General features: G+C 40.1%; 1 protein-coding gene across 5 annotated transcripts in view; it reads right to left on the reverse strand.

Annotated features, from left to right (window-relative positions):
- The window catches only part of LOC122794710 (trafficking protein particle complex subunit 13), a 1,187,860-nt gene that overhangs the window by 403,995 nt on the left and 758,691 nt on the right, over positions 1 to 25,174 (reverse strand). For 3 of the 5 annotated variants that reach the window (XM_044063354.1, XM_044063356.1, XM_044063359.1), the window contains 3 exons: positions 18,697 to 18,741; positions 17,856 to 17,873; positions 5,652 to 5,785 (listed from right to left, as the gene is read on the reverse strand). In XM_044063354.1, the coding sequence (XP_043919289.1) occupies positions 5,652 to 5,785; positions 17,856 to 17,873; positions 18,697 to 18,741 (197 nt within the window). The remainder of the gene's footprint in view (positions 1 to 5,651; positions 5,786 to 17,855; positions 17,874 to 18,696; positions 18,742 to 25,174) is intronic. The other 2 variants (XM_044063358.1, XM_044063357.1) reach the window with 1 other exon arrangement.

Consider the following 25,174-nt stretch of genomic DNA (forward strand, 5'->3'; position numbering starts at 1 on the left):
GCCAGCCTCGGCAGAACAAAAGATGAGACCAGGAGCCCGTGAGATACCGAGCTCCAACAAAACCGGATCGCTTCGGTATCGATCAGGACCGCAGAGTCAAGAAGTCGAAGCCGAGGGAGTTGCAGGCCCTCGCCCCGCTGTGGACGGTTGAGAGCACCGGCTCGAGGGGCACAGTAGTCAGGGCATGAGCGGCCGCAGGAAACCCCAGGATCTAGAGTAGACAAGAGGCTTGGGCCGAAGTTATATCGAGCCCCCGTAGTCCTAAGACGCAGGCCTTCTGACCGGCACGACTTAAGCTTCCTGGGCTTAAGAGTAGACACTGCCGAGCCGGAGTAGATGCGAACTCGACTGAAGCCATGCAGAGGTGACTGACCCTGACACTGTGACCTGCAGGACTCTAAGAGGACATCGAGAAGTAAGCTTAGGAGTCCTTTCCACAGGGACAGTCTAAGTAAAGCAAGAAGTTCTTGCTAGTGTCCTTTCACTTTAAACACTAGGCTAAAACAACAAAAGTGACCTGAATAAAGAGAAATTTTCTGACCCTAATAAGGAGACAAACAAAACAAGTGCAATAAACTACTTTAGACATCTAGGAAAAACAAACCTTGCACTATAACTTGCCTGACAGGCCATAAAAAAAAACAGAGGACTAGGGAGGGAGAAACAGTTTAAGTGGAAATTTTCAACCTTAAAATAACTAAGGGAATAGGGACAGGAAAGTTTGGAAAGTTTGAAACCTTTAAACACTCAAAACTTTAAAGGAGAGAAAAAAAAGCGGAAAAAGTAAAAAAAGGACTTACCTACCAATAAACTGGGCAACTTTACCTCAAGAAGTAAAGCCTAAATCATGTGGACAGAAGCCGAGCTTCTGAGTGGAGGATTGGCTGAAGCATGAGGATACCTCGAGGAAAAGGAGCTGACATCCAGCCGCCTTCGAAAAGATTGACAACTCGGTATGGGTAATGTTAGAGCTGAATTTGTCTGCCAGTAGGTTTGTTGTATCTTCCGGCTTAGTATGGATGCCTCCATTAACAAGGAGCTCTGTGCAAAGTTGTGTATTGCCTTTCAGATTGCTGACATAGCTAAAGAATGCCTCATGGTTGTCCTTGGCATGGGTAGCCAAATTCTCCTCAAATCTGACTTTAGTAGGCTTTATATCTAATCTGAGTTGTTTAGTTTGATTAGTGTGTTTTTTCCTTCTGAATGCTACACCTCCTAATTGTTGCCCCGGTTTTATTCCCTCTTTTATAGAGCTTATTGATTACGTGATTCCATCAGGGTGACTTCTTTTAATTTTTTTTTTAAGATAGTTCTCTACTTATTCCTGGTGAGTACAGCTGCCTCTATGCAGCTATTAACATGCATGTACTGGGTTCTGTGAACAGTTTCACTTAGGCCAAAAACACTGCATCGATGGGCCCAGACAGCATACAAGGATGCCTTTTACATAGCATGAAACATGGTATATCAGATGCTCTGGAATGACTATTTAATTGTAGCCTCCAAACAGGCTTTGTACCTAATGAATGGAGAACAGCAACAGTCATCCTTCTGCACAAAGTTGTTCTCAGGGTTTATGGGTGCTTGAAATTTTGCCAGGATTTAGGAAATTAGCCTTAGAGTAGTTCCTGAAAATTCCAGGGTTAGCTGGGATTCTGGATTTTATTTTTAATAAAAAGGAAACCATTTTGTGGTTTGACCTTACCACAGAGGATATTACACTAGGGGGTGTGCAGCACTCTCCCATATTAGTGAGGATGAGATTCAGTATGTTTTCTCCCCTGGTTGGCGTACAATCTGGTCTGAGGAGTCTGTTTACAAAATCCAGGAATTTGGTTGGATGGTGAATGTTACCAGTGATCTTAAATACATGTTATGGGTTTCCTGGGTCACAGAGGGAAGTGGTATGAGATTTTGCCTATGGTGATTTGTACATGGAGAAGTTCAAGTATATCTTCCTGTTTGACCAGCCTTAAGTTATATTTATTTTTTGAAATAAATCAAGATACTTCCACCTTTATTCTCTGCTTAATAGTTGGTCTAAATGTGCAGAAGGCATTTTCCTTTGAAATACTGGAAAAGGTATCAGTGGCAAAGTTCTTTATGAGCCTTACCATTAATACAATGGGAACCAGAGTCCCTAGATTTTTGTATTTCCCCCTTAGCCTGTTCTGCATCAAAAAATTAGTTTGATCCTATAGGAAAAAAATATTCTGAAGACAGCCGGATACAATAGCTTGAATCTCACACCTGCCTCTCAGCTCCATAACTGCTAAAATAAATCTGTTTCTCTTCCACCTAGTGTACAGTGAAAAATTATTTTCCACAAAAACTTCACTGTCTGAGATTTTTAATATTTTGTCCGTCTGCCACAGTTTTCTCAGGATCAACTCTTTCTACTGGTATGGCTGCATCTTTACTAATAAAGTCTTGGCTGCTTTCTCAAGGCCAGGTTTAGAGCACACACACAGTGTGCCCTTTCAGTTAATAAATCCTGATGTGGAATACCAGTCCAGTTACTTATTTGTGCTTTCATAAAATTAATAGTCTATTCCATCCAGTTTCTCTGGGACAGCAGAAAAATTGCTAGTTTTTTCTGCATTTTCTGTCCTATAATGCTACCATTTTTGAAATAGCTCTTCTTGATCAGTCACATACTCAGCCAGCCTTTTTTTATTTGAAATCTTGATTTTTGCAGTTTTATCAATTCATCTGAATAACTGTTTAAAGCTTCTTCCATTTTTTTCCAGCCTTTTGTTATTTGAGTTGACATACCCCTTACATGTTCTATTTATTTTAATCAGTCCTGAGCACATTCTAAATTACTACAAGCCATATACTGTACCAAAGCTGGAGCTTAAACTGCTTTTTGCTGAACAGCTGCAAAATACTTCACCGTCTGTTTTCTTTTCACCTTTCTAGTTGATTTTCTTTCAGGCTAAGTTTCCTCTTGGATGGCATACAGACCAGTGTACTTAGACAGTAAATGAATTTTACTACAACAGGCAGACTTACTGGCCCTTATCTGTAGGTTTATTTTTTCATACTGGGAGAGCTGAAATTAAGCTGTTGATCAGTGTGTGCAGCCATCTTGGAAAACCACCCTCTTATTTCAGTTTTAATAGTATTTACATTTAAACCTAACCATTTCTATATCATATTTTCCCTTTGTTGATTGTTTTATTCCCATTTATATTGTCTCTCTCTTATTTTAAGTTTCCTTCCAACTCATTTCTTATCAAGTGCTGCTTTTTCTTCACCCGTAACCATACCTTCCTCTTCCTCCTCACTTTGAAATGGAGTATACTTGTTTTGCTCTTGTATCTCAGATTCTGTGTCATGAATTATATCATTTCCACCCCTGCATCAAGATTTTCAATAACTCTGTGGGAACAATATATGCAGAATAATGTTCAGGAGTAGTGAGGTTTAAGGGAAAAAGCTGTAACTGAGCAATTTATGTAATGGACTGAGTGATAGTTGTTGCAAAGAAAGAAAAAAATATGTAATGTACAATGTATGTAAATGAAAAGATTAAATATGGTTTGTTTTTCTTTTCCTATTAATGTACATATGCCTGTGTCTTAAGTGACATTTTAATAAAAGTATTTTAAAAAAAAAGATTTTCAGTAAAGCCTGTTGCAACATTTTCTACATTTCCTTTTTCTATGTTTTTTTCTTCTTCTATCCTCTCTCCAGTATGTGACTGAAAGACCAAGCATGACAAATATGTACCTCTAAGAGCATTAAGCTTTAACTAGTCCACCAAACTAAGCTTCTAGTGGTAAAACTCCAATTTTCCCCTAGGGTGTAAGGAGCTTCCTTCTGTCAGCTAGTGCAGGATTGTGCCAAATGACATCACAAAAACACACAAGAAAAGGACATGTAAATGCAGGATCTTTACACTGATGGCAGCAAGGACTAAAAGCCAAACTGAGCAAGTGGCAAACAAAGTGCTAAGGGATAAGGGACAAAATCATTTATGATGTTGATGTGCTACATCACAGCATACACCATCATAGGTATACAGTCATCCTGAAAACATTGAAGCTTCTGACAAGAACATTCTAAACTCTGACTGATGGAAAGGAAGAATCCAACTATACTACCCCACTCGCCATCCCGGAAGGCCCTTAATATTTAATCTGTAGTTTAAATCATAAAAATAAATAACTGTATAGCTAATTTTAGAAGTAGCTATATACTGCACAATAACCACCTGACCTCTCTAGCAATGTACAGGTCATTGGCACGAGGACAGATTAAATGCTGGCAAACTCCTGCACTGAAGATCCTTTGAAGCAAGTACTCCCACCCGCATTACCCTACTCTTAAAGGAAGTAAATGAGCATTTAATAACAGTACATGGAAAGAATACCAAGTAATACTTCCTTGGATACCAGTCAAGTGAAATGAAGAAAGAGCTCTAGAGAACACTGTCCTGCTCTGGCACCAGAAAGCCAATCTACACAGCCTAACAAAAGTGGATACATTTTTAAGAGTTGTAGTCTTGTATCTGTGTTGTGGAGACAAGTCCCAGTAATGCAGCAGCTGCTATGCTGGAATGAGCTCTCACCACCTTTACAGACTCTTGTCAGTCTTAACATAGCAGAAAAATAAAACAGTACAGATAAGGCCTAGTTGTTTGCTGGTTCATCTTGTCAACCTATGGCCAGAGATGCAAACATGGAAAAGGTACTTTTCTCTAGTTAATTCCTGAGATACATATGTATATCTATAGTTGTTGTTGAGTCTTTTGGCTTTTCCCGGTTAGGGGTCGCCACAGCAGAACTCCGGTCCGCTAATGATTGGCAGTAGATTTTTACGTGCCGAGTTGCCGGCCCTGACGCACAACCCTCAATGAAGGTATGCCCATTCAAGCATGTCTCCACACAGAAGACGCTCTAGCTGAGAATCGAACAGGACAACGTCTTACTGTGAGGCGACAACGCTACCGCAGCACCACCACTGCAGTATATGTATATCTATAGTAAGCAGGATAATTTCCCGTTTTATTTTCTTGTTTTGGAAGTAGAAAGCAGCTAAATGAAATGGTTCATAGTCTTTTCAAATATCAACATCATTAACATTCTAATACCCAAGGAAAGGTACAACAATAAATGGATATAGGATACTTTGTCAAAAACAAACTTGTTGAATGTTACCCTATTCCTGTTGCACCCCTACAGAAATGTGATTATCCAAAGTTGTACTTGTACTCCTTATCCAGTGTTGTAAAGATGCTGCCCCTTTCCTCACACCCCCATCAAATTTAACCATCCTCTGAAGTCACACCATTTCTGCGGAAGTGGGTCCAACTCACAGAGTGGCATTTAATGAGTTGGTCTCCAGTGAAGTCTCTCACACCAAACTAAAATCCTGCTGCACATATAAAGGATCATGCCTATCCCTGTTCTTTTACCTCTACCTTCTGGATAAGGCTACTAGGAAGTCATAGCTTCTTAGCTTGCATACCATAGGCCAGAAACTGCTACACTAACTTGAGCAACATCTGCTGAAGCAAATTTAATATCAGTTAAATTGTATTAATTTTAAATGTGTATGCATGATATATATGCATGTAAATGTCTTTGTGATGACAGCATATTCTATCAGCAGATTCCCACCTTTACTTTACTGTCTATACATACCCTTCATCACCTTTGTTCACAGCATTAAGTTCTGTGACACTGTACATTATGGACGGCTCCAGAGATACTTTCTCCATAAACATGGGTGAGGTTGTAATATTCTGAATCTGAGCTTCCAGGAACACTTCATCCGTCTACAAGAACAGCGTACAAAAGTAGTTAGTAAAAGAAATGCAAAGTTACATTAGTATCACACTTTCTGGAAATCAGTCAGCAATGAATACCATGATTAGTTCATGCCTATAAATCAAGATCAAAATAATTACAAAACGCACAAATTAAAATTTTCTTTTCCACTGTAAATGTAATGTTAGTTAAGCATATTTTGTAGCAATGGACGTGAAATCAGCTTTACATTATTTCCTTTCATGACAGATACTAGTACCCAACAGGGTATGTTAGTTACAAAAGAGGAATATTTGAGAAGAAAATGTGTTAAACAAAGGGAGCTGTTGTGATGTTACATGAGTGTACATTAACAGCAGGGGGTAGGGAAGTATTTTAAAAATATGATGGTTTGTGGGTGGAGCAACTTAGGCTGACAGGGAGTTATTAGGCATGGGGTGTCCAGCAGATCACTGAGGAGCTTAGCACAATTTCCCCAATTACCTTAGATCACTATCTAATTAAGTGACTTGCTCAGAGTGCAACACGCAGGCAAATGGAGGCTGACAGAATCATGCCCAGGACTACAGGAAGTAGTTGCAAATAGCTCACAGCCTTAGTGCTTGGCTCTTAACTGACCCAATTAGAACTTTAATTATATAAAATATTAGTTAAATAGTACTTAATTATACTAACTTCAAAAAGCAGTTCAAGAAAAAACTGCAATCATACGGATGCAACTGTTTTGATAACTTCTTATTCTTCCATCCAGGTTCCCTTCACCTTTTCTTCTTTAAAAACTCTCAATCAAATAAATACAAGCATCAAATGTATATTACGTATTATTTTAAATGCTCTAGAAATTTATGTACAATGCTCAAGATTTTGTAGAGAGTATAGATTAGACATTTATGTAGAAAGATCACATTCTTGTAAAGACTGCTCAATTTGTTTTGTTGTTTAACTAGACACTATTAATGTATACAAACACTACAGAAACTATATTACCATACACAGGCTTCTTCAACTACACTCTGGTTCATTCATGTTCCTTTGACTGTACTTCATCCCTCATGGATTATGGAAGCCACACCTTTGTCAGCAGAGACAATACCATGTAGACTTGTACCTATGGACAACTACTTGAGCTTCGGTTTACTGGAAATGTTTTGTACTGCTTATAATTATTTTTATGATATTTAATGGGCAATACTTCACACTATGTACAGCCACCTGTCTACAGTTTCAATGGGGAATGTTCTATTCTTTAAACAAATCCTAGTGCACAGTTGTATCTACATTGCATCCAAGTTGTGGCAAAAACAATCCAAAGACCAGTCCACCTACACAGCTAACAAAATGTATATATGCCTCTGGTGCATGTTTTGGGGAGTAGCAGTGATATAGTTCAGGAATGTATGGAATATGTAAGAATATAATACCAGAAGGAAGACAAATGACATCTGAATACAAAATCTGTCTCAACAGCACACACAGAAAGATATGGGCAGAAGAGATGGACCAAACATTGGCTCTTGTATTAAAAATTGCTGCATATCCTGGACCAACTCTGCATTTTTTTTTCAAATTCTAACCTGCCAGGGAAATTTCAAAAGTTATTATTTAAGTTTGCCACTGCACAAGATTTCTTTTCCTGATGTATTGACTTAATACCAATTTCTCATGGCTTTCATTTTGACTTATTAACAGTCGTTTTAGAAGCACAATAATACAGATGTGTTGGAAACTTACCACAAATGATAGATGTTCAAAGCAGATTCACTGTTGCAGTCCTTGTTTTTATGATTCCTGCTTGCAGGTATCCAGAATGGTCAGCTTGTCTTTTAGAGCTTCATCTGAGGCTGTCCCATAAGGATGCAAGGATATTGCTAGTGTAAGAGATCGGTCAGCAAATGCCATCTTCAGGTCTTTCTTGCTCTGGTTACAGCCAGGTAAAAGATCTTGTGATCATAGCCCCAGTGAACCAAATGAAAACAGACCTGTGTACACCAGCTCCACCCCTGGGGTCCCGAATCTCCATCAGCAGACATACATAAAAAGGAGGAGAGGGGTTCTGGTAGAAACTGAAAAAGTGTGGGAAATGGATTAGGATGTCATTCTAACCCATATGGACAACAGGTCAGATATGGTATTGGTGATATAACAGTTGAACTGCAGCAGTGAACCTACTCATGCATCTACATTTATGTTCCTAATACAACTGTGGCCATATTCAGTGTAGTTTTCACTGCTGCAGTTCTTCACTTTGGGTAGACTCCCAAAGCTTAGAGAAACAGGAAGCTGGAAGAAAAGCATCAGGGCACAAGTCCCAAAAGGAGAGCAGAAGCTAATCTTGCCTTGACCCTAGAAGCGACGCCTAAATTGTAATGTTTAGAGAAGGTGTGAACAGAATTCCAAATTGTTCATAAAGCAGCAACTTGTATGGAGACCCCTTTTATAAAGGTTGCTGTGACCATTGCTACTCTAGTGAAGTGGGCTCCGATATGCCCTGAGATAGTCCTTCCATGACCTGTATAACAGAAACAAAGCAAAGAGCAAGCTATTCAGAAATGGTCCATTTGTCTACTGGTTCCCCTTCTTTCTGTTTTGCAAAGGAACAAATGCCTGATCAGTGTTCCTAAGTTCTTTGGTCTTGTGCATATAGTCTCAGCTGCCCATGTACAAAGGATTAAAGGATCCTCTTTCCTTGGTTCTGTTTGGAAAGAAACATGGTAAAGAGATGACTTGGTAAGGGACAACTCAAAACTCACCTCAGGCATGAAAGAAGGGTTAGTATGAATGCATACACTGTCCTGAAAAAGCACTAAGATGGGGTCTCTACAGGTTAAAGCATGGAGTTCAGAAAATCTATTAGAAGAGGTAATATTCACCAAAAACATCTTCTGTGATAGAAACTGGAGAATAACTGACATACTTGATTAAAATGAGGCCAAGGTCAATTTTTCTGAAACACAGTCAAGATCCTATGGAATAAAAACCTCCTTTCTCTGTGGACTAAGATGCAGGACCCGTTAGAAACTGTTTAACAGTAGGTCTTGAGTACAAAAGTGGGTCCACAAGAAGAAGGACTGAAAAAGTACAAGCTTGCACTTTAACAGATACATAAGCTAGGCTAGTTATGTAAAGGTCTCAAAGATATTCTAGTACCGCAGCACTTTTGCCTTCTTTGGATCTAGGTTCCTGGACTGGCACCAGAGTGAGAATCTTTTCCATTTAGCTAGTTAATATTACCAAGTGTTTGGTTTCCTAGCCTCCCTCATAATTTTAGCACTCCCTCAAAGTTAATGTAACTACCTGTAATCCATGTAAAAATCACCCAAATCTCAACCTTAGAGTGTGGTCATGTTGAAGTGCAAGAGGGACCCTTTCTTTTGTGTTAGAAGATCTGTATGCTTAGGCAGCACTTCCCATTTGATTAGTAGTGTTCCCTTGGCCAAAAGGGTGCTACTTGAATCACTTTTGGCTTTTTTCCTGGATTTTTAGCAATATCCTATGGATTAATAGTATAGGAGGGAATGCATACAGAAACAGACCTGTCCCTTTTAGGGACATTGTCCATCAGTGGAGAGAGTTGAAAAATTCAGCAGCAGCACCAAAAAGATTATCATCCAAAGGAGCAGCCAACAGTTTGGCCTTAATGTCATCAGGCAAAGCCTGAAGATGAAACCAAGAGTAAATTCTGATAACAGAGCCTAAGGTAACAGCCCTGGAGGAGGCATCAGCTGCATTGTAGTTGCATTTGATAAGAGTGGCAGGAAACTTGAGAGGTACAGGCCAACATGAAAAGGGCAGAAGCATTCCCCTGAGAGTCAGGAAAGTCAGAAACCACTTTGGAAACCTGGGAAAGGAGGGGCAAAACATGCCTAGTCATAAGAGTCTGAGAGTTGATGGCCCGAAAGGATAAAGTGACAGCAGTATAAACTTTTTTGCCCAGCCTCTCCGCAGCCCTGCTTTCCTTATCAGAAGGGGGCAACTTGGTAGACGACAACAGAATGGAGGGTTTGGCAGAAGAGACCGGCACTACAGCAGGATCAGCAGATGGGCATTTATAAAGAAATTTACATTTGTCAGGCATTTTGTATAATCTGTCAAGTTTCTTGAGTGCAGGGGGCTGATAATCAGGGGCCACAGAAGCTGTTGAAAAGGTATCCAGAAGGGCAGCCAGGACAAGAACAGCAGCTGATGGTTTAGGAGACACCATCTGGAGGAGGTTGTAATATCTTTTCTGAATGCTAGAGACTTGAGAGCAATCTCACGTGCAAAAAAAAAAAAAAAAACTCCATCATACTGACAACAGTATCTCCAAAAGGAGAGTTCCTCCTAAGGGGACTCTGGACTAACAGAATAGTCTTCTTTTAAACCACAGATGAAGGAATTTGAGAAGAGCAAGCAGGGACTCTTCTCCAGGCTCCATATCTTCATCTGAAGAGTCAAGTTCCCTGGGTCTTTTAAGAGGAGTGAAAGACCAGGGAGAGGGGCAGGCACAGACACCCCTTGAGGAGGCATTAAATAACCCCTGAGTAAAATCCTGCCATTCATGCTGGGGATCTTTAACTACTAGGGAAATATTCTTGGATTTCTATTTCTTTTTCTGTAGGCAGTCCACACAAAACACCCTCGGAGAGTCAGACCCTGGTGAAATTTAGAGAGCACAGTAGGGATCTCCTCCCTATGATCTGCAGAATCCCCCACAGTCCTATAAGTTTAAGCAGCCAAAGTTCCCCCTCAACGTCAGGAACAGACATTTGTAAAGCCCCAGAGGATATGCAAGTTGTTGGATCCATGCCAGCCTCTAACAGGGTCATGGCAGAGGAATCTTAGGCAAACACTGGACAATATTTTGGGCTTTCACTGCCTTGAGATAGATGTCTTGAGAGGCTTGACAGCAGCCATATTAGACTGATTTTTTTGGCCTTTTTCTTGGCAGATGGCTGACCCAACAGAATGGGAAGATTCAACCATAGCACCTTGAGCCAACAGCTTAACATGTTGGTTTTCAATGTGAATATATAAAGAGGAGAGAATTCTTACCCACAACGAAAAGAGACTGTTCATGACAGCCTTTATGGGGAATCTGGCTCCCACACTGATGCTTTCCCTTTCTGGATGACATGAGCCCAAAAGCACTAAATAAAAAAAGAAAGATAAGAAACCCCAGTAGGGCAATTACCTGAAACACAGCTTGGTAACCAGCACAGCAGATGTTCAGCAATGACACTCAGACTGGTGGCAAAGATGTTTAGAGTGTGTGCATCTGTACGTCACCTTTATGCCCTACACCTTGTGTGGCGATTGCATGTGTGACATGCAGTGCCTGTAAGCACTAAAGACTTTGGTATACTGGCCGGGTGTTAGGCTACCCTTAACAGGCTATCCCTTAGGTTATGAATACTGCAACGGTGATATGAAAGGACATTAGTCAGTATCCATTGATTCTGGGTGATACTTTCTCAACTTTTGTAAAGTAGGCTAAGCATCCTCCAAACCTCACTGACAGATGGGTATTTTGGGCGTGGGGTGCGCTGGGCTTAGGGAAGGGGCAGCCTTGGTCAGTCACAGCCGGTTTCTCTGGGGAGTCACAGCCTTCAAGGCCTCCAGGCTTCTTCCTGGGACTTGCTTTCCATTCTCTTATCTTCCATTTCCCAGATGTATTCCCTTTTCTTCCATTTCCCAGATGTATTCCCTTCTTGTTTAGAGTCCAAGGAACAAAATTTAGATGGGCAGTTCCTGCTGAATATAGAAGCCTGGACAGCAGGGGTTCCTTGTTCACAGGTACATTAAGGAGGTCAATCATTACATGGTCTAAAAGGGGCCAATTCCTCAACCAGGCATGTCTCGGAATTGCAGAACTTGGGGCCAATGCCCTACATGACACATCCACAGCATCATAACCACATTTCCTGGTAACCTGAGAAGAAATGCTCATAGGTGGATACTACCAGTGGGGCCTTTTTAACTTAGACATACATTCCAAATGTTTGACAAGTTTTGGTACCTTGGTTTTGGAGAGTAAAGAGTTGAATGATTTTATCTGGGAAGTGCAGAGGGCAAAAGTAAAGTGGGATAAGTTGATACTTCCAACAAGAACAAGGTGGTTTAGGATTACCTTATTTGAAGGAGTATTTCAGAGCTACACAATTAAGGCTCTTACACGGTGCACAAACAGAAAGCTATAATTCAAAGTTGAAAAGGATGATAATGAAAACAGGGGGAGAAGCTCAAGAAATAAAAAGAGCCGGGATTTGGGATGTAGATCCTTAAGGAGAACAATAACAATACAGAATATTATATTCATAAAGTAGAAGAAAGTATTCTAGGAACCAAGAACAAAATGACACCAACCAATAACCAAAACCACAAACAAAAAAACTTGGTCAAAACGCCAGCCCAGGAATGACACCAACCATGGAGGGATGAAGAGTATGAAAATTTAATCAAAATGAATAGCCCAAAAAATAGCCATTAAGCTCTTTTGTCCCTTAGCTATACAGGACTTCATCAGAACTGTTACTCTTTTCCAAGCACAGCTTTTAAAAGACAAAAGGCAGGAAAGGCAGGAAAAATATGTCTTAATACATTCAAAACAGATGTAAAGTGAACAATAAAAAAAAGTTTTAAAACCATTTAAAAAACATATAGCATATATAAGATAGACAATGTAAATATATTATGACAAATGAGACTTAAAAAAAAAATAAATAAAAGACTGTGGCAAGGGTTATTCTAAGAACTAAGCCAACATGGGAATGGATAAAGGAGAGTCTGTCGATAGGGGTGATTACAATTAGCGGTACAGAGAATAGACAATAGGGTTTAGAATTTACTGGAGAAAACTGGCAATGGAACCAAGGTATTGTGAGCAAATAATTAGGGAGGGAAAGGTAACAGAATAGGAAGACCTTCCCTACCAGGTAATATCATCAGAGTATAGGCAAAGGATCAGGAAATCCTAAGTGAAAGACCAGTTCTGGTAGAATTTTTAGTTAAATCTGGAACAGAATTTGCTATTAAAAAAGGTATAATCAAGTAGGGAATACAAAATATTACAGAATTACTATAAGAATCAATCAATGGAGGTTAGAAAAGACTGGAAAGAGAGACTGGGCAAGCAATTTACAAGGGGACAATTGGAAGACATAGGTATGGCTCCCTAGTATACAACAAAGTCCAGAAGGTTTAGGATTCTTCCTTGGAAGTGTTTGCAGACTTTAAAATAATTTTTCCTCAGGTAGATGGCAAATGTTGGAGGTATGATGGGGAAGAAAGAGGTAACTGGGCACATATGTTTTGGGAGTGTAATGAGTTAAAATTCCCTACAGAGTACTCTTGTCAGAAATATTGGATGAACAAATCAGTGCAACTCATGAAATGATTCTTTTGAGCTGACACACAGGATCTGAAGTGCTTAGACAGAGTAAAGCTTTGTTAAGTTTAATTCTGGTGGCTGCCAAAAAAGTAATTACTAGAAAGTGGAAATCAAAGTCTAAACCAAATGTATTTGAAGTATTGAATATTGTAAGAGAGATAAAAGAACTGGAAGTGGAATCTTTAAAAAAGGGAAGGAGCAAATGGGATAAAAATAAACGGAAATTGTAGGAACAATGCATGCAAAATAATGTTCAGGAGGAGGTTTTACGGGAAGTCAGGAACTGAGCAATTTATGAAATGTTCAACTGATATTAGTTATAAAAAAAGAATATATGTGATATATAATGTATGTAAATGGAAACATGTTAATATGGTCTGTTTTCTTTTATATTAATGCGTGTTTGCCTATATCTTAAGTGATAATTTAATGAAGGTGTTAAAGTCACTAACAATGTCTTTTTTTACCTTTTTAACATTAACATACAAGCCGTGAAATTGTCTTCTGAAAGATAAAAGAAAAAACTGGAGTCCCAAATCTATCAAACACCTTTCCATCCTGAAAGAGGAAATGGAGGAGCATTAACCAAATTAATCAACAGTAGATTGCTTTGATAAGAAAGCAAATGCAGGATTAGATATGGGATATGAAATGGGTTATTCAAGGGTCTGAGGTACTATGTACAACTTATCAGACTTTTTAGAGTATATAGTTGACTGTCAGTAATACCATAAACTGTTAAAAAAACATCCTCTAGAGTTGATAAAAGTGGGAACAGCTTCAAGCCGAGGAAAATCCAGTTGTAACAAGTCATAAAACTTCTGCGAGGAGATGGAGATTTCAATCTGTGCCCACTAAAACAAATCTTTCATTTTGCTACAGTTTCAGAAATTATATCGGAGGGAAATCTGAAGAAACACTTTGCTCAGAAACAAAATCTTTAGTTTAAGGAGAAATACTGAAGAATACTACCCCTTCCAGTTCCTGCTGTTCTGAGAATCAGTGACAGAATGGAGGGATTTTTTTCCCTTTTCCTACATCAGTGGAGAAACAGAAAAAAATATATGAGGCTAGAATCGATCCATTTAGCAATCCCAGTAAATCTTCCCTGTTTAAGAGCGAAAAGAGGAGACATCACAGGTTGCTTTTCCTGGGAAACTCCCTAGAAAAAGACGGACCCATGGCAGGGGTACTACCTCAAGAAACAAGTGCCTAACTTGGCTAAGAGGTAAACCTCTATCCACTACTTTCCTCAAGACTAACAGAGTTCTCTTTTGCATGGTAAGGACTAACAAAAAGCTGTAAAGGACACGACTAACTCTTGGATCTTAGTGGCTGTAGGTGTTACAGCACAGGAACAGAGAGACAGTGGTCAGCAGTCCAAGGAGCCTAGTCTGGCCACAGCAGTTACACAACAGTGGGTGAGGACGTGATAGAGACCGCTGGACCCAAGACTTGTAACAAGTACACTTCATGCAGTTGGGCAAGGGAGAACCATGAGGTCTGATATGTGATCTATGCTTCTGCCAAAAAGAGTACCACCAAATAGGTAGCAGAGCCTGAACAAGTCAAAATACCATCTAAGTCAAGTTTGGAGGCAAAAAAAAAATTAAAGATGGCCCCCAAAACCAGAAAAGCATGTTCCAAGCACAATTATTCTAGATAACTATGTTAAACAAAATAGTCAAAAAGCATTTGAACAGTTTTTCCCCTTAGAGCACTCTCAACTTTTTGGCATAAAGACAGTCCACAAAATAACTTTTCCAAGCTAAAGGTAAACACATTTTCACAGACAGAAACAGTATTTCTTCAGAAAAAATAATTCAGTGGAAGACGTTTCTCTAAAAGGAACTTAAATGCCCAACCTTGAAGGAATGTTAGCTGACCTTCAGTTCCACAAAGCCGACAGGGAGCACACTTTTGTGGCAACAAAGCACTGAAGCTTTTTGGCACTCTAAGTGCCTTTTATATGAACCTCTGCTTAAGCTCCTAACAGTTGATGTGTGTAGAAGGTGCCCTTGAGCTTTGAAAAACTGTCTGGTTGGTCATATCCTTGGCAAGAGATAACCCAAATAGCTTACACTACTGCAACAGTGATCCAGTGTCGAACACCATATCACATGCGGTACTGCAAGGCAAGAAAGATCTGTAAATGGCATCACTAATTTCCTTGCATCCTTAGGAAGAGCCTCAGGCCATAACCCTGCAGAAGGTAAAGCTTTGGATGCTAGGTCAGCCAGTGGGGTTAGCTGCAGGCAGGAATAACAAAAGTAAGGCTTGTAGCAGTGAAAACCACAATCATCATCAATATTTACTAAAAGCAGGGCAAAACATTGTATATTACAGGTACATCTGACAACAGGCGTATTTGTCAGTCTTTAAAGGATGACTCTATAAGATGTATTTTGTTAAAGTATCTTCACATTTCAATGAATACTATAACATGTAGCTCTACTTCTTATGGTTTACAGTAAAAGTAAAGTTTGCTAACCATGGTAGAGTGGGGATGGAAAACCCTTCAAAAATATGTGTGTGTGTGTGTGTGTGTGTGTGTGTGTGTGTGTGTGTGTGTGTGTGTGTGTCCGCGCGCACATACACATGTCTGTGAGCTTATGTGGATGTACATACACAGTGCACAAATTCTGCATTTAGAGAGCTACATTTAGCTCATTGACACGTGCCAGGTCACTGATCAGTGAAAGCAAGTGCATCTCTGATCAGGTTGACAGTGGTGAATATTCTAATATTTCACAAAAATGTACAACTGTTCAAGCTGTTCTCATTCTCCCAACGCTCAGCATTTAACATGTAAACAGAATACTACAGGAAATACTATCAGAAGGTTCACAAGTCTGTGTTATTCTCATTTTTAACGATATTATCATATGTCCTGGAAAATCTGAACTTCAGCACTAACCAAGTCTTTGACTACAGTTGAGAGTAACTGGCAGCTGGGAAAATACAGAAAAAGAACCTTAAAATACCTTGTAAGCTCAGAAAGCAGTATGACTTCTCAGTAAAGCAGTAGCAACATACAGAGAAGCTATGCTGTTTGAACAGAATCTGCAAAAATGAATGAGCTGGGAAAAGTCCATAACCTTCACACATCCATTGCTCCAATCACCCTAATTAATCATTTCCATAAATAATTTAAACAAGCTTTTTAAAGCAAGGATTTGAGAAAGCTAAAAAATAAACAGGCAACACAATGCAAAAAGCAAATCAGTGCAAACAGTGCCATGACATGTAAACTATTTAAAATGATCAGTAATATGAAAATATAATTAATGTTTTACCTATCTATTTACATAATTATCAATTAATAGGAAACAGATTGGCTACAAAATGCCAGTCCTGCTCAGAAGTTAGTCTACAGTACCAATCATCAAATACAAAAACAAATAGTGGACAAGCACAAATGACTAACTGGATGCATGTACAAGGTTCTTCAGTCACACCAATGACAACATGACACTGGTGGCACACTCCTAAATTACGAGTAAAGCATGAAGAATGCAGTTCGGCCCAACTGGTGCTGCTCTATAAAACACAAGATAAACATCCACGCTGTAGGCAATTCTCCCCACTTACTGAAGCAGCTCCATGGCCCACAGGATTGAAGCTCTGACCATGCCTTAAAAGACGCTGGTTGGATTAGAATCCTGAACAGTAAAGTCGTCACCTGGGAAGGAATAGGTAAAAGCAAAGCAGCAGTAACTGCTGTGTAACTGCTACAAGAAGCCACAAGCAGCAGGCTGGGCAATACAGCACAAAGCAGCTATACAGACAATGAGTGTGCTGCTAGCCTATTCAAAAACTCAAATTCTGTGTAAACTGGGACATTGCATGTACTTGATACATGCACACATTTGCTACCAGCAAGTTATTCTGTGCTTGGAGTCCACCAGGATTTGGGACTATGGCAACAAATGGCAAAACAGAGGGCTGCTTAGCAAGCTCAGCTATCACCCTGCAATGTAAGCACAGAAGCCAGTGAATTTCAATAAGGCAAACTCTTTTCTGTGAGGAAGGAAGCCCCCCCCCCCCCCCCACACACACACACGGTAATATCAGAATCATAAGGCAAACTCTTCTCTGTGAGGGAGAATGGGAGAACCCCTGCCAAGGGTGATGTCAGATGTTGACTGACTGAATAAGGTAGGTGGGGGGTCAGAAGGGTTGTGCAAAATGGGTGGAGCTAGATGGTCAAAGCTGGAAAGAACCAAATATTATTCAAAATGCTACTTAATTAAAAAATAAGTTACATGGAATAACATTACCATGTTTAATGCATTTTGAATCTTAGTTTATCAAACCCAGATTTCCATTTTCCAGAATCTCAGGCTTTAAAAGGTTCCAATGTAGTACTCAGTACAGATGGTCACGTCTGACATCTGGCCGATTCAAATTTTCACATCACATTCCCCACTCTGCAGGCACCAAAAAGATTTAGCTTACTCATATTCATAAAATAAAAATGAGAATTTCTGTCCAATAAATATATTTTGGAAAAATTCTAAACTGGGATCAAAGACCACTTTTTACCTACTTCCTTTAACTTTACATGTCAAGCACCCAGAAATATTAAAATATATGCCTGTTCATTTTTTGTTTAGAAATAAAAATAAAGTTAATAAAAGCCAGAGACAATTAGATGGCAAAGAATAGCATTCAGCTTAACAGACAAACAAATGAATTAAAAAAAAAATTACCACAGAACTGAGGTCACTCTAATTGGGGAAAATAAAACAGAATCATTAGAAAAGAAAGGGTTAAATGTTAAAGAAAAAGGATAACTTACAAATGAAATGCAATGTTTTGCATTTACATGATATGAGCATATTAGTAAAGAGAACAATGCAAACACAATACAAAATGACAATTCTTTCTAGATGATGCAAACACTACACAAGAAATATAAATGTGCAAAGTTCTTTGCAGTATGTAGATGCATGGGTTCATCTTCATGGCTGCTTTTCAGATGGCATACAGTCCATTTACATAGCAATAATTTCAGTATTGTGTACTGCTGAAACATAAAATGGGTTTATGACATAACTTATATAATTTACTTGTCATAGTATTAGTCCTATGACATGCATGTCTTTCAGGAAATGTGAACAACAGAACTTATAAAACCTCATCCATTACTCATTATCTTTCAGGCATCTCAGCAATCGTACCCTGGCAAAAACTCCTATGACCATTATTCCACTCCTCAAATCGATACATCTGTAGTAGTATCTCCTGAATGGGTTTTCATGGGCATTACCACTACCTGAAAGCAAATACCTGCTCAGTAATGGAAGGCAGCCTAACAAAACAGCAGGTGGAATGAGGGACTCACTCTGGTTGTCAGCATTGAATTCTATGATCTTGCTGCAAGACCTCCCATTTAAGACTTCATGTCTGCAAGGACAAGGAAAACTTGTCATTTTTTCTTTATTTCTAGATGCTTGCAGACCGCCAGCTAGGGGCATGAATGGTGGTAATACAAGACAAATGCAAGGGTTCCTACAAAGAAAACACCTATAACGGTGTACAAGTACTTACTTCTGCGTTGTAAAACTTGGTCTTCACATCTAGTGGCTTGAGAACCTGGTTGAACAAAGAATGCAGATTAAAAACTGGTCGCTCAGATTGTTCCTCCATACATACCAAAGTGTATAGTTTGAAATGCACTAGTCTACAGCTGTACTCAGTTTATATCCTGTGAGCAATGACTACATACAGCTGCACTCTCACAATTGTAGTTTTAATTTCAGTTTTTTTCTGCTTCACTGTTATTTAACACTGCTGAAATATCTGTTCTCTTCAGCTCATAGCAAACACAGATGTGTTATGGCATTTTAGCATATTCAAGTTAAAATGGTACTTACCTGCTAATTGCAGAAGCGCTCTCATTATGGGAACCCCAAATACTTTAACATAGCTAGTGCTCACTGCCCAAGTCACAAGTGCATACAACACTCAAAATGCATGATCCTCAATTACACAGCTACTTCTGCCTTAATTTAAGAGCCAAACACATAATATTGCACTAATGTACAGAATGCTGTTTTGGATCACAGTTGCTACAGTACAAGATGATGTAATTATATGCAAAAAAAAATACAAGATACATTCAATTTCTAAGTTAACATGCCACTCAAGTTTCATCAGCAGAAGGCAGTACAATGCAGTTAAGACAGGAACACACAAAACTGTAACAATTTTCACTCCAGCCAATCTGCCAGTGTCAAGAATATGTGAATCCAAGTCAAATCAGTACAGAAGTGCTCCATAAGTGGAAGAAAAACTGCAATGACACCTAGAAAAGCAGCGAAAATAAAGCCAAAGCCAGCAGGACTCCACGGCACAAAGATATGGAGCCCTTTAGTGCGACTCAGGTGATGTTAGCTAGCTTGGTACAGGAGATGCCAGGTAAGGAAGGGAGGAGTGAAGTGGCATGGCTTGTCATCTAGAAAGGCAGCAAATATTTGGCCAAAAATAGGCAGACTCCACAGCTCACAGAGATGGAGCCCTGCCTGCAAACCAGGTGACCAAGGTTCAGTTAGTTAACCTGGTAATGAAGAATTCCTTTAGGGAGGGGAAGAGTGAAGGGAGGACTGCCTGCTTGATACTCCTAAAGGGTTTGTGGGTGAGGTTTGAATGTACTTGGGAGTACAGTGAGCAGTGCAATTTCCCTGGTGGAGACTGAAGAAATGATTTCCCATGCCATGCAGACAGCGACAGTGTTTCTTGCACCTAGCTAGGTATGTGTGGCTAGGGCTGGGACTAAAAAATACAAAATCCTCAAACCACCCCTGACGGCTGTCTGAATGACATCACCTCCTTGTTGACCCTCGCTCCAGTGATGGAGAATGAATGGGCTGACAGATTGAGGACAGGACTGAAGACAGGTAGGCACCGGAGGCAAAAAGTGGCCCAAAAATGCTTTGGGAGCTGCCCGGTATACATTTCACTTTGGAAACTCCTCCCAGTCACATTTTACCTGCTCATATTAGTGAGCACTAAAAGTTAAAAATTGGAGGGCCCTCCCCTTAGACTGTTAAAAGCTTCAGTGCCACTCTCTTAAATCTTACCACTACTCAGTGTATACTGAACAGCTAGAGTATTAATATAGTTTTTCCATTTGGCTTTTAAAATCTGGGCAACAATACTGATCACCTGCAAACCACCACTTGCATTTTTTTTGTTTTGCCCCTGGTAAGAGAAAGAGCAGTGGATCATTATTTTCTAGCCTTTCTAAAGAATGTACATTTAGCACAAAAAAAACAAAAAAAAACAATGAAGCAAACAAAAGTACAGTTGTGTACACTTAACATAAATGTAAATGTTTGAGTGCATTCACTGTTGCAGTCATCACACTTGGGTTATCTGCCTGCAGGTAGCCCTCAGTCGGCCCAAATACCAGAGACTTAGTATTTCTGCGTCGGTTGCTGTCGCTCCAGGAATGACGTCAGGTCGGCAGAGGTATAAAAACAGGCAGCAGACAACATTACATCAGTTTTTCTTGCCCCCAAATGTCAGGAGCCCCCAAATAGGAACTAAGTTACGGTAAAAAAAACACCACCAGTAAAAAGTAAATACCAAAAGAGCACCAAAACAGAAGTAAATAGAACCTTGTCCACCATGGCTGGATAAAATGCTTTATTTAAAATACCAAAATGTAAGCACTTTCACATTCTCTAGGACTGCTTCCTCAGACAACTTTAAACTAAAGCACATTCTTTATACAGTTAAAAATCAGTTAACAAGAAATTGATAGCAATTAGGGCATTTAAAGTGTCCCTTACGGTTTGCTACTAAAAAACATCTAATACTTAATTTACAACCTTATTTATTAAAAACTTTTTAAAAATGTATTCACATTTGTCTACACATTTTAAAATGCTGTGCATATGTGTGTTAATGTCTGAGTGCTCTAGCTTTTATGAATGGTTTCAGTGATGCTGCTTCATTTATATCTGGTGGTGTATCTGCATTAAGTTTAATGATCCACCTCTGCTCAGCTGCTTCAGTCCTATTTCTCACATCACCTCTTCTCATCCTTTCTCTGATAACCTCTAGAACAAAGAATTTGAAAGTGTGGTCTCTCCCTTCTGCTTCAACATGCTTAGCCAATGCACTGTTCTCCTTTCAATTAATGATGTCTCTATTGTGCTCTAATATATGGTCCTTAAACATCCTGTTTGTCTTCTATATAGAAGACCATGCATCTCACGCAGAAACTAAAATACACAACATTCTTGGTTCGACAGTCAGCATAGCAATTCGCATTAATTACTGTCCGACTTTATGTATGTGTAAAAGTAGTGCAAGAATGTATGAATTTGCATGCTGGACAATTACTGCACATGTAAGTCCCTAGTCTGGAAGATGCAATAGGTGGCCGGATTGTTTGTGTTTTATAACGTAAGTGTTGTTTAAGACATTTTTTGTTTTTAAAGGAGAAAAATGGAGTGACCTGCAACACTTCTCTAAGCTCATCTACTGCTGTCAAGATGTACCAGTTCTTCCTGAACACCTCACAGAACACATTAATGTCACTAGAAAATGAAATTTGGAATCTGATCTTCCCATTTCCTGATCTATTCATGTAGGATGCAGAATCCACCTGCTGTGCAAAATATGCTTGCCCTCTGTTCCCCCTTTCTTTCAATGATTCTTCTATACATTTATCCAGTTCCTTCCTACAATATCCTCTTTCTAAAAATTCTTCCCTGAGACTATCTAGAGCTGCTATTAACTGTGTTTCATTGTTGCGCAGTCTCATAATTCTCAAGATCTGTTTAATATACAAACTAGTTTCCAATGTTCTAGCCTCTGATTTCTTGACTAACAAGTTATGTTATAAAACACAAAATTCGGCCACCTATTGCATCTTCCAGACTAGGGACTTACATGTGCAGAAATTGTGCAGTATGCAGATTCATAGATTCTTGCTATGCTGACTGTCGAACCAGAATGTTGTGTATTTTAGTTTCTGCGTAAGATGCATGGTCTTTTATATAGGGAAGACAAACCAGATGTTTAAGGACTGTATATTAGAACACAATAGAGACATCATTAATGGAAAGGAGAACAGTGCATTGGCTAAGCATGTTGAGGCAGAAGGGAGACACCATACTTTCAAATTCTTTGTTCTAGAGGTTTATCAGAGAAAGGATGAGAAGAGGTGATGTGAGAAATAGGACTGAAGCAGCTGAGCAGAGGTGGATCATTAAACTTAATGCAGATACACCACCAGGTATAAATGAAGCAGCATCATTGAAACCATTCTTAAAAGCTAGAGCACTCAGACATTACCACATATACTCACAGAATTTTAAAAAGTGTAGACAAATGTGAATACATTTTTTAAAAAGTTTTTTAATAAACAAGGTTGAAAATTAAGTATTAGATGTTTTTTAGTAGCAAAGTGTAAGGGACACTTTAAATGCCCTAACTGCTATCAATTATTTGTCAAGTGATTTTTTAACTGTATAAAGACTGTGCTTTAGTTGTTTAAAGTTGTCTGAGGAAGCAGTCAGAGACTGTGAAAGCGCTTACGGTTTGGTATTTTAAATAAAGCATTTGTATCCAGCCATGGTGGACAAGGTTCTATTTACTTCTCTTTTGGTGCTCTGTTTCTTTTGGAGCCTGTCCTTTATCCAGAACTCTTACGGTTTGGTATTTTATTTAAATACCAATAGCTCTGTAAGGGGTGAGTAATGCATTTAGAGAAGTAGAGAGAGAGATTGAGAGATGGGGGCTGGAGGGTGGGAAACCAGGACTGCAACAGTGAATACACTCGAACATCTACATTTATGGTAAGTGTACACAACTGTACTAGGTTCTTCGTGTTTCACTGTTGCAGTCATCACACTTGGGTTGATTCCCAAAGCTGAAGAATGGCTGGTGGCAGACAGTCAAGAAGAGATGGGGATGGCTGGTATGCCCTGCAGGACTGCTGTAGCAAAACCTGCCTTGGATTTGGAAAAGCTAGGCAGGTGGCAATGCTTGATGAAGGTATGAACAGAACTCCAGGTAGCAGCTTCCAGAATGTCCCTGGTAGGGACTCCGCTGAAGAATGCTGTAGAGGTAGTGGTTGCCCTGGTGGAATGTGTTCTGACCCCCTAAGGGGTTGGTTTCCCATGGTGTTTGTAACATAAATGGATACAGTGTGCTATCCATTTGGAAATAGTTTGTTTAGATATGGCCTTGCCCTCTGCCTCAGGTGCAAAGCTGAGTAGTAGCTGGTCAGATTTTCTGAACGGCTTAGTCCTGTCAAAGTAGAATCTGAGCTGTCTGTGCACATCTAAAGAGTGCAGGATCCATTCCCCTTTATTTTGAGGATTGGGAAAGAAGGTTGGCAAATGGATAGATTGGTTGAGAGCTACACTGGACACCACTTTAGGCATAAAAGTAGGGTTAGTTCTGAGGGAGACCCTGTCAGCATGACAAATAATGAAGGGTTCCACAGCCATAAGCGCTTGTAGCTCGGACACTCTTCTAGCTGAAGTGATGGCCAGAAGCAAGGCCGTTTTCCAAGAGAGGAATTTTAACTCAGCTGATGCTGCAGGTTCAAAGGGGGGAAACACAAGCTTTGCCAGTACAAAGTTAAGGTCCCAAAGCCAGGGTGGGTGCTCTCCTTCGTGACCTTAAACTGTTGGCCCCTCTCAGGAACTGTTTGATGAGAGGGTGAGAGAAGAGAGGTGGCTCAGTGTTATAATGAGCCGAGATGGCAGAGGCATGGATCTTAATGAAGAGAAGGAAAGGCCTCTGTGGAGTAGTTCTGCTAGGTAATCCAGGATTAGAGGTATGCAGGGCAGAGCCGTGTCTGCTCCTTTAGACTGAATCCAGGAACAATACCTTTTTTCCACTTATCAGCATAAGATTTCCTTGTACTGGGTCTTCTGGCTTCCAGAATAACGTCCAGTACCTGCTTGCTTAGGCTGGTCACTGGGGGAAAATTCAAGAAATAAGCCAGGCTGCAAGGTTCAGGGTTTGCAGATGCGGATGCAGGATCTGTCCCTCCTGCTGAGGGAGGGTTGGGATCTGAGGTAGATGCTATGGTGGCACCGGTGACAGGCTGCGCAGTAGTGGGTACCAGTGCTGCCGTGGCCAGTCTGGAGCAATCAGGATTGCCCTTGGTCTGTCCCGTCTTATCTTGAGTAGTATTTTTGAAAGAGACGGCAGAGGGTGAAAAGCATACATTGAGAGGTTTACCCACTGGAAGGATAGGGCATCCATTTTCCATTCTCTGCTGTGTGGTGTCCTGGTGCAAAATTTGCTGATCTGGTGATTGTAGGGGGAGGAAAAAAGGTCTACCTCTGGTATCCCCCATTTCTGGGTTAACGGGCTGAAAGCATTGGGATTTAATTGCCACTTGTGTGGATCTAGGATATTTCTGCTTAAGTAGTCTGTCAGAGAGTTTTGTTTGCCTGGCAGGAATTGAGCTTGCAGATGGATCTGCATGTCCAATGCTGTGTTCCACAGTGTCATGGCTAGCCTGCAGAGTGGGTAAGAGTGGGTTCCCCTCCTGCTTGTTGATGTACCACATAACTGTATTGTTGTCTGTTTATATTAGCAGGGGTCCAGGTGAGACAAAGGATCTGAAAGCTGTCAGAGCATGCTGAACAGCTATAGCATCTCTTTTTGGTTGATGTGCAGATGAATTAGACTTGGGCTCCAGTGGCCCTGAATGCACTTGCCTCCCAGATGTGTCCCCCAGGCACAGTCTGATGCATCTGTGGTTAGGGTCTGGGCGGCGTGGGGTTGTGTAAAGGGAAGCCCCTTGTTGTGGTTGCATGCTGCTGCCCACCAAAAACACTCTGTCCTTAGACAAGTTATGATAGGCATGGTGGTTTCCAGGTCCTGAGAATGTTGGCACCAAAGACTTTTTAAGTACCACTGAAGTTTCCCCATATGCAGTCTGACATATGGAATTAGTAGAATCCAAGAGGCCATGAACCCTAGAGCCTGCAGGATTTTCCTTGCAGATAGCTGGGTTCTGGTTGCCTGTTAGATAGGCTTGTTTTTCTGG

The sequence above is a fragment of the Protopterus annectens genome, chromosome 2.part1 (assembly GCF_019279795.1).
Source record: "Protopterus annectens isolate FY-2018-M chromosome 2.part1, PAN1.0, whole genome shotgun sequence".
Lineage (NCBI taxonomy): Eukaryota > Metazoa > Chordata > Ceratodontiformes > Protopteridae > Protopterus > Protopterus annectens.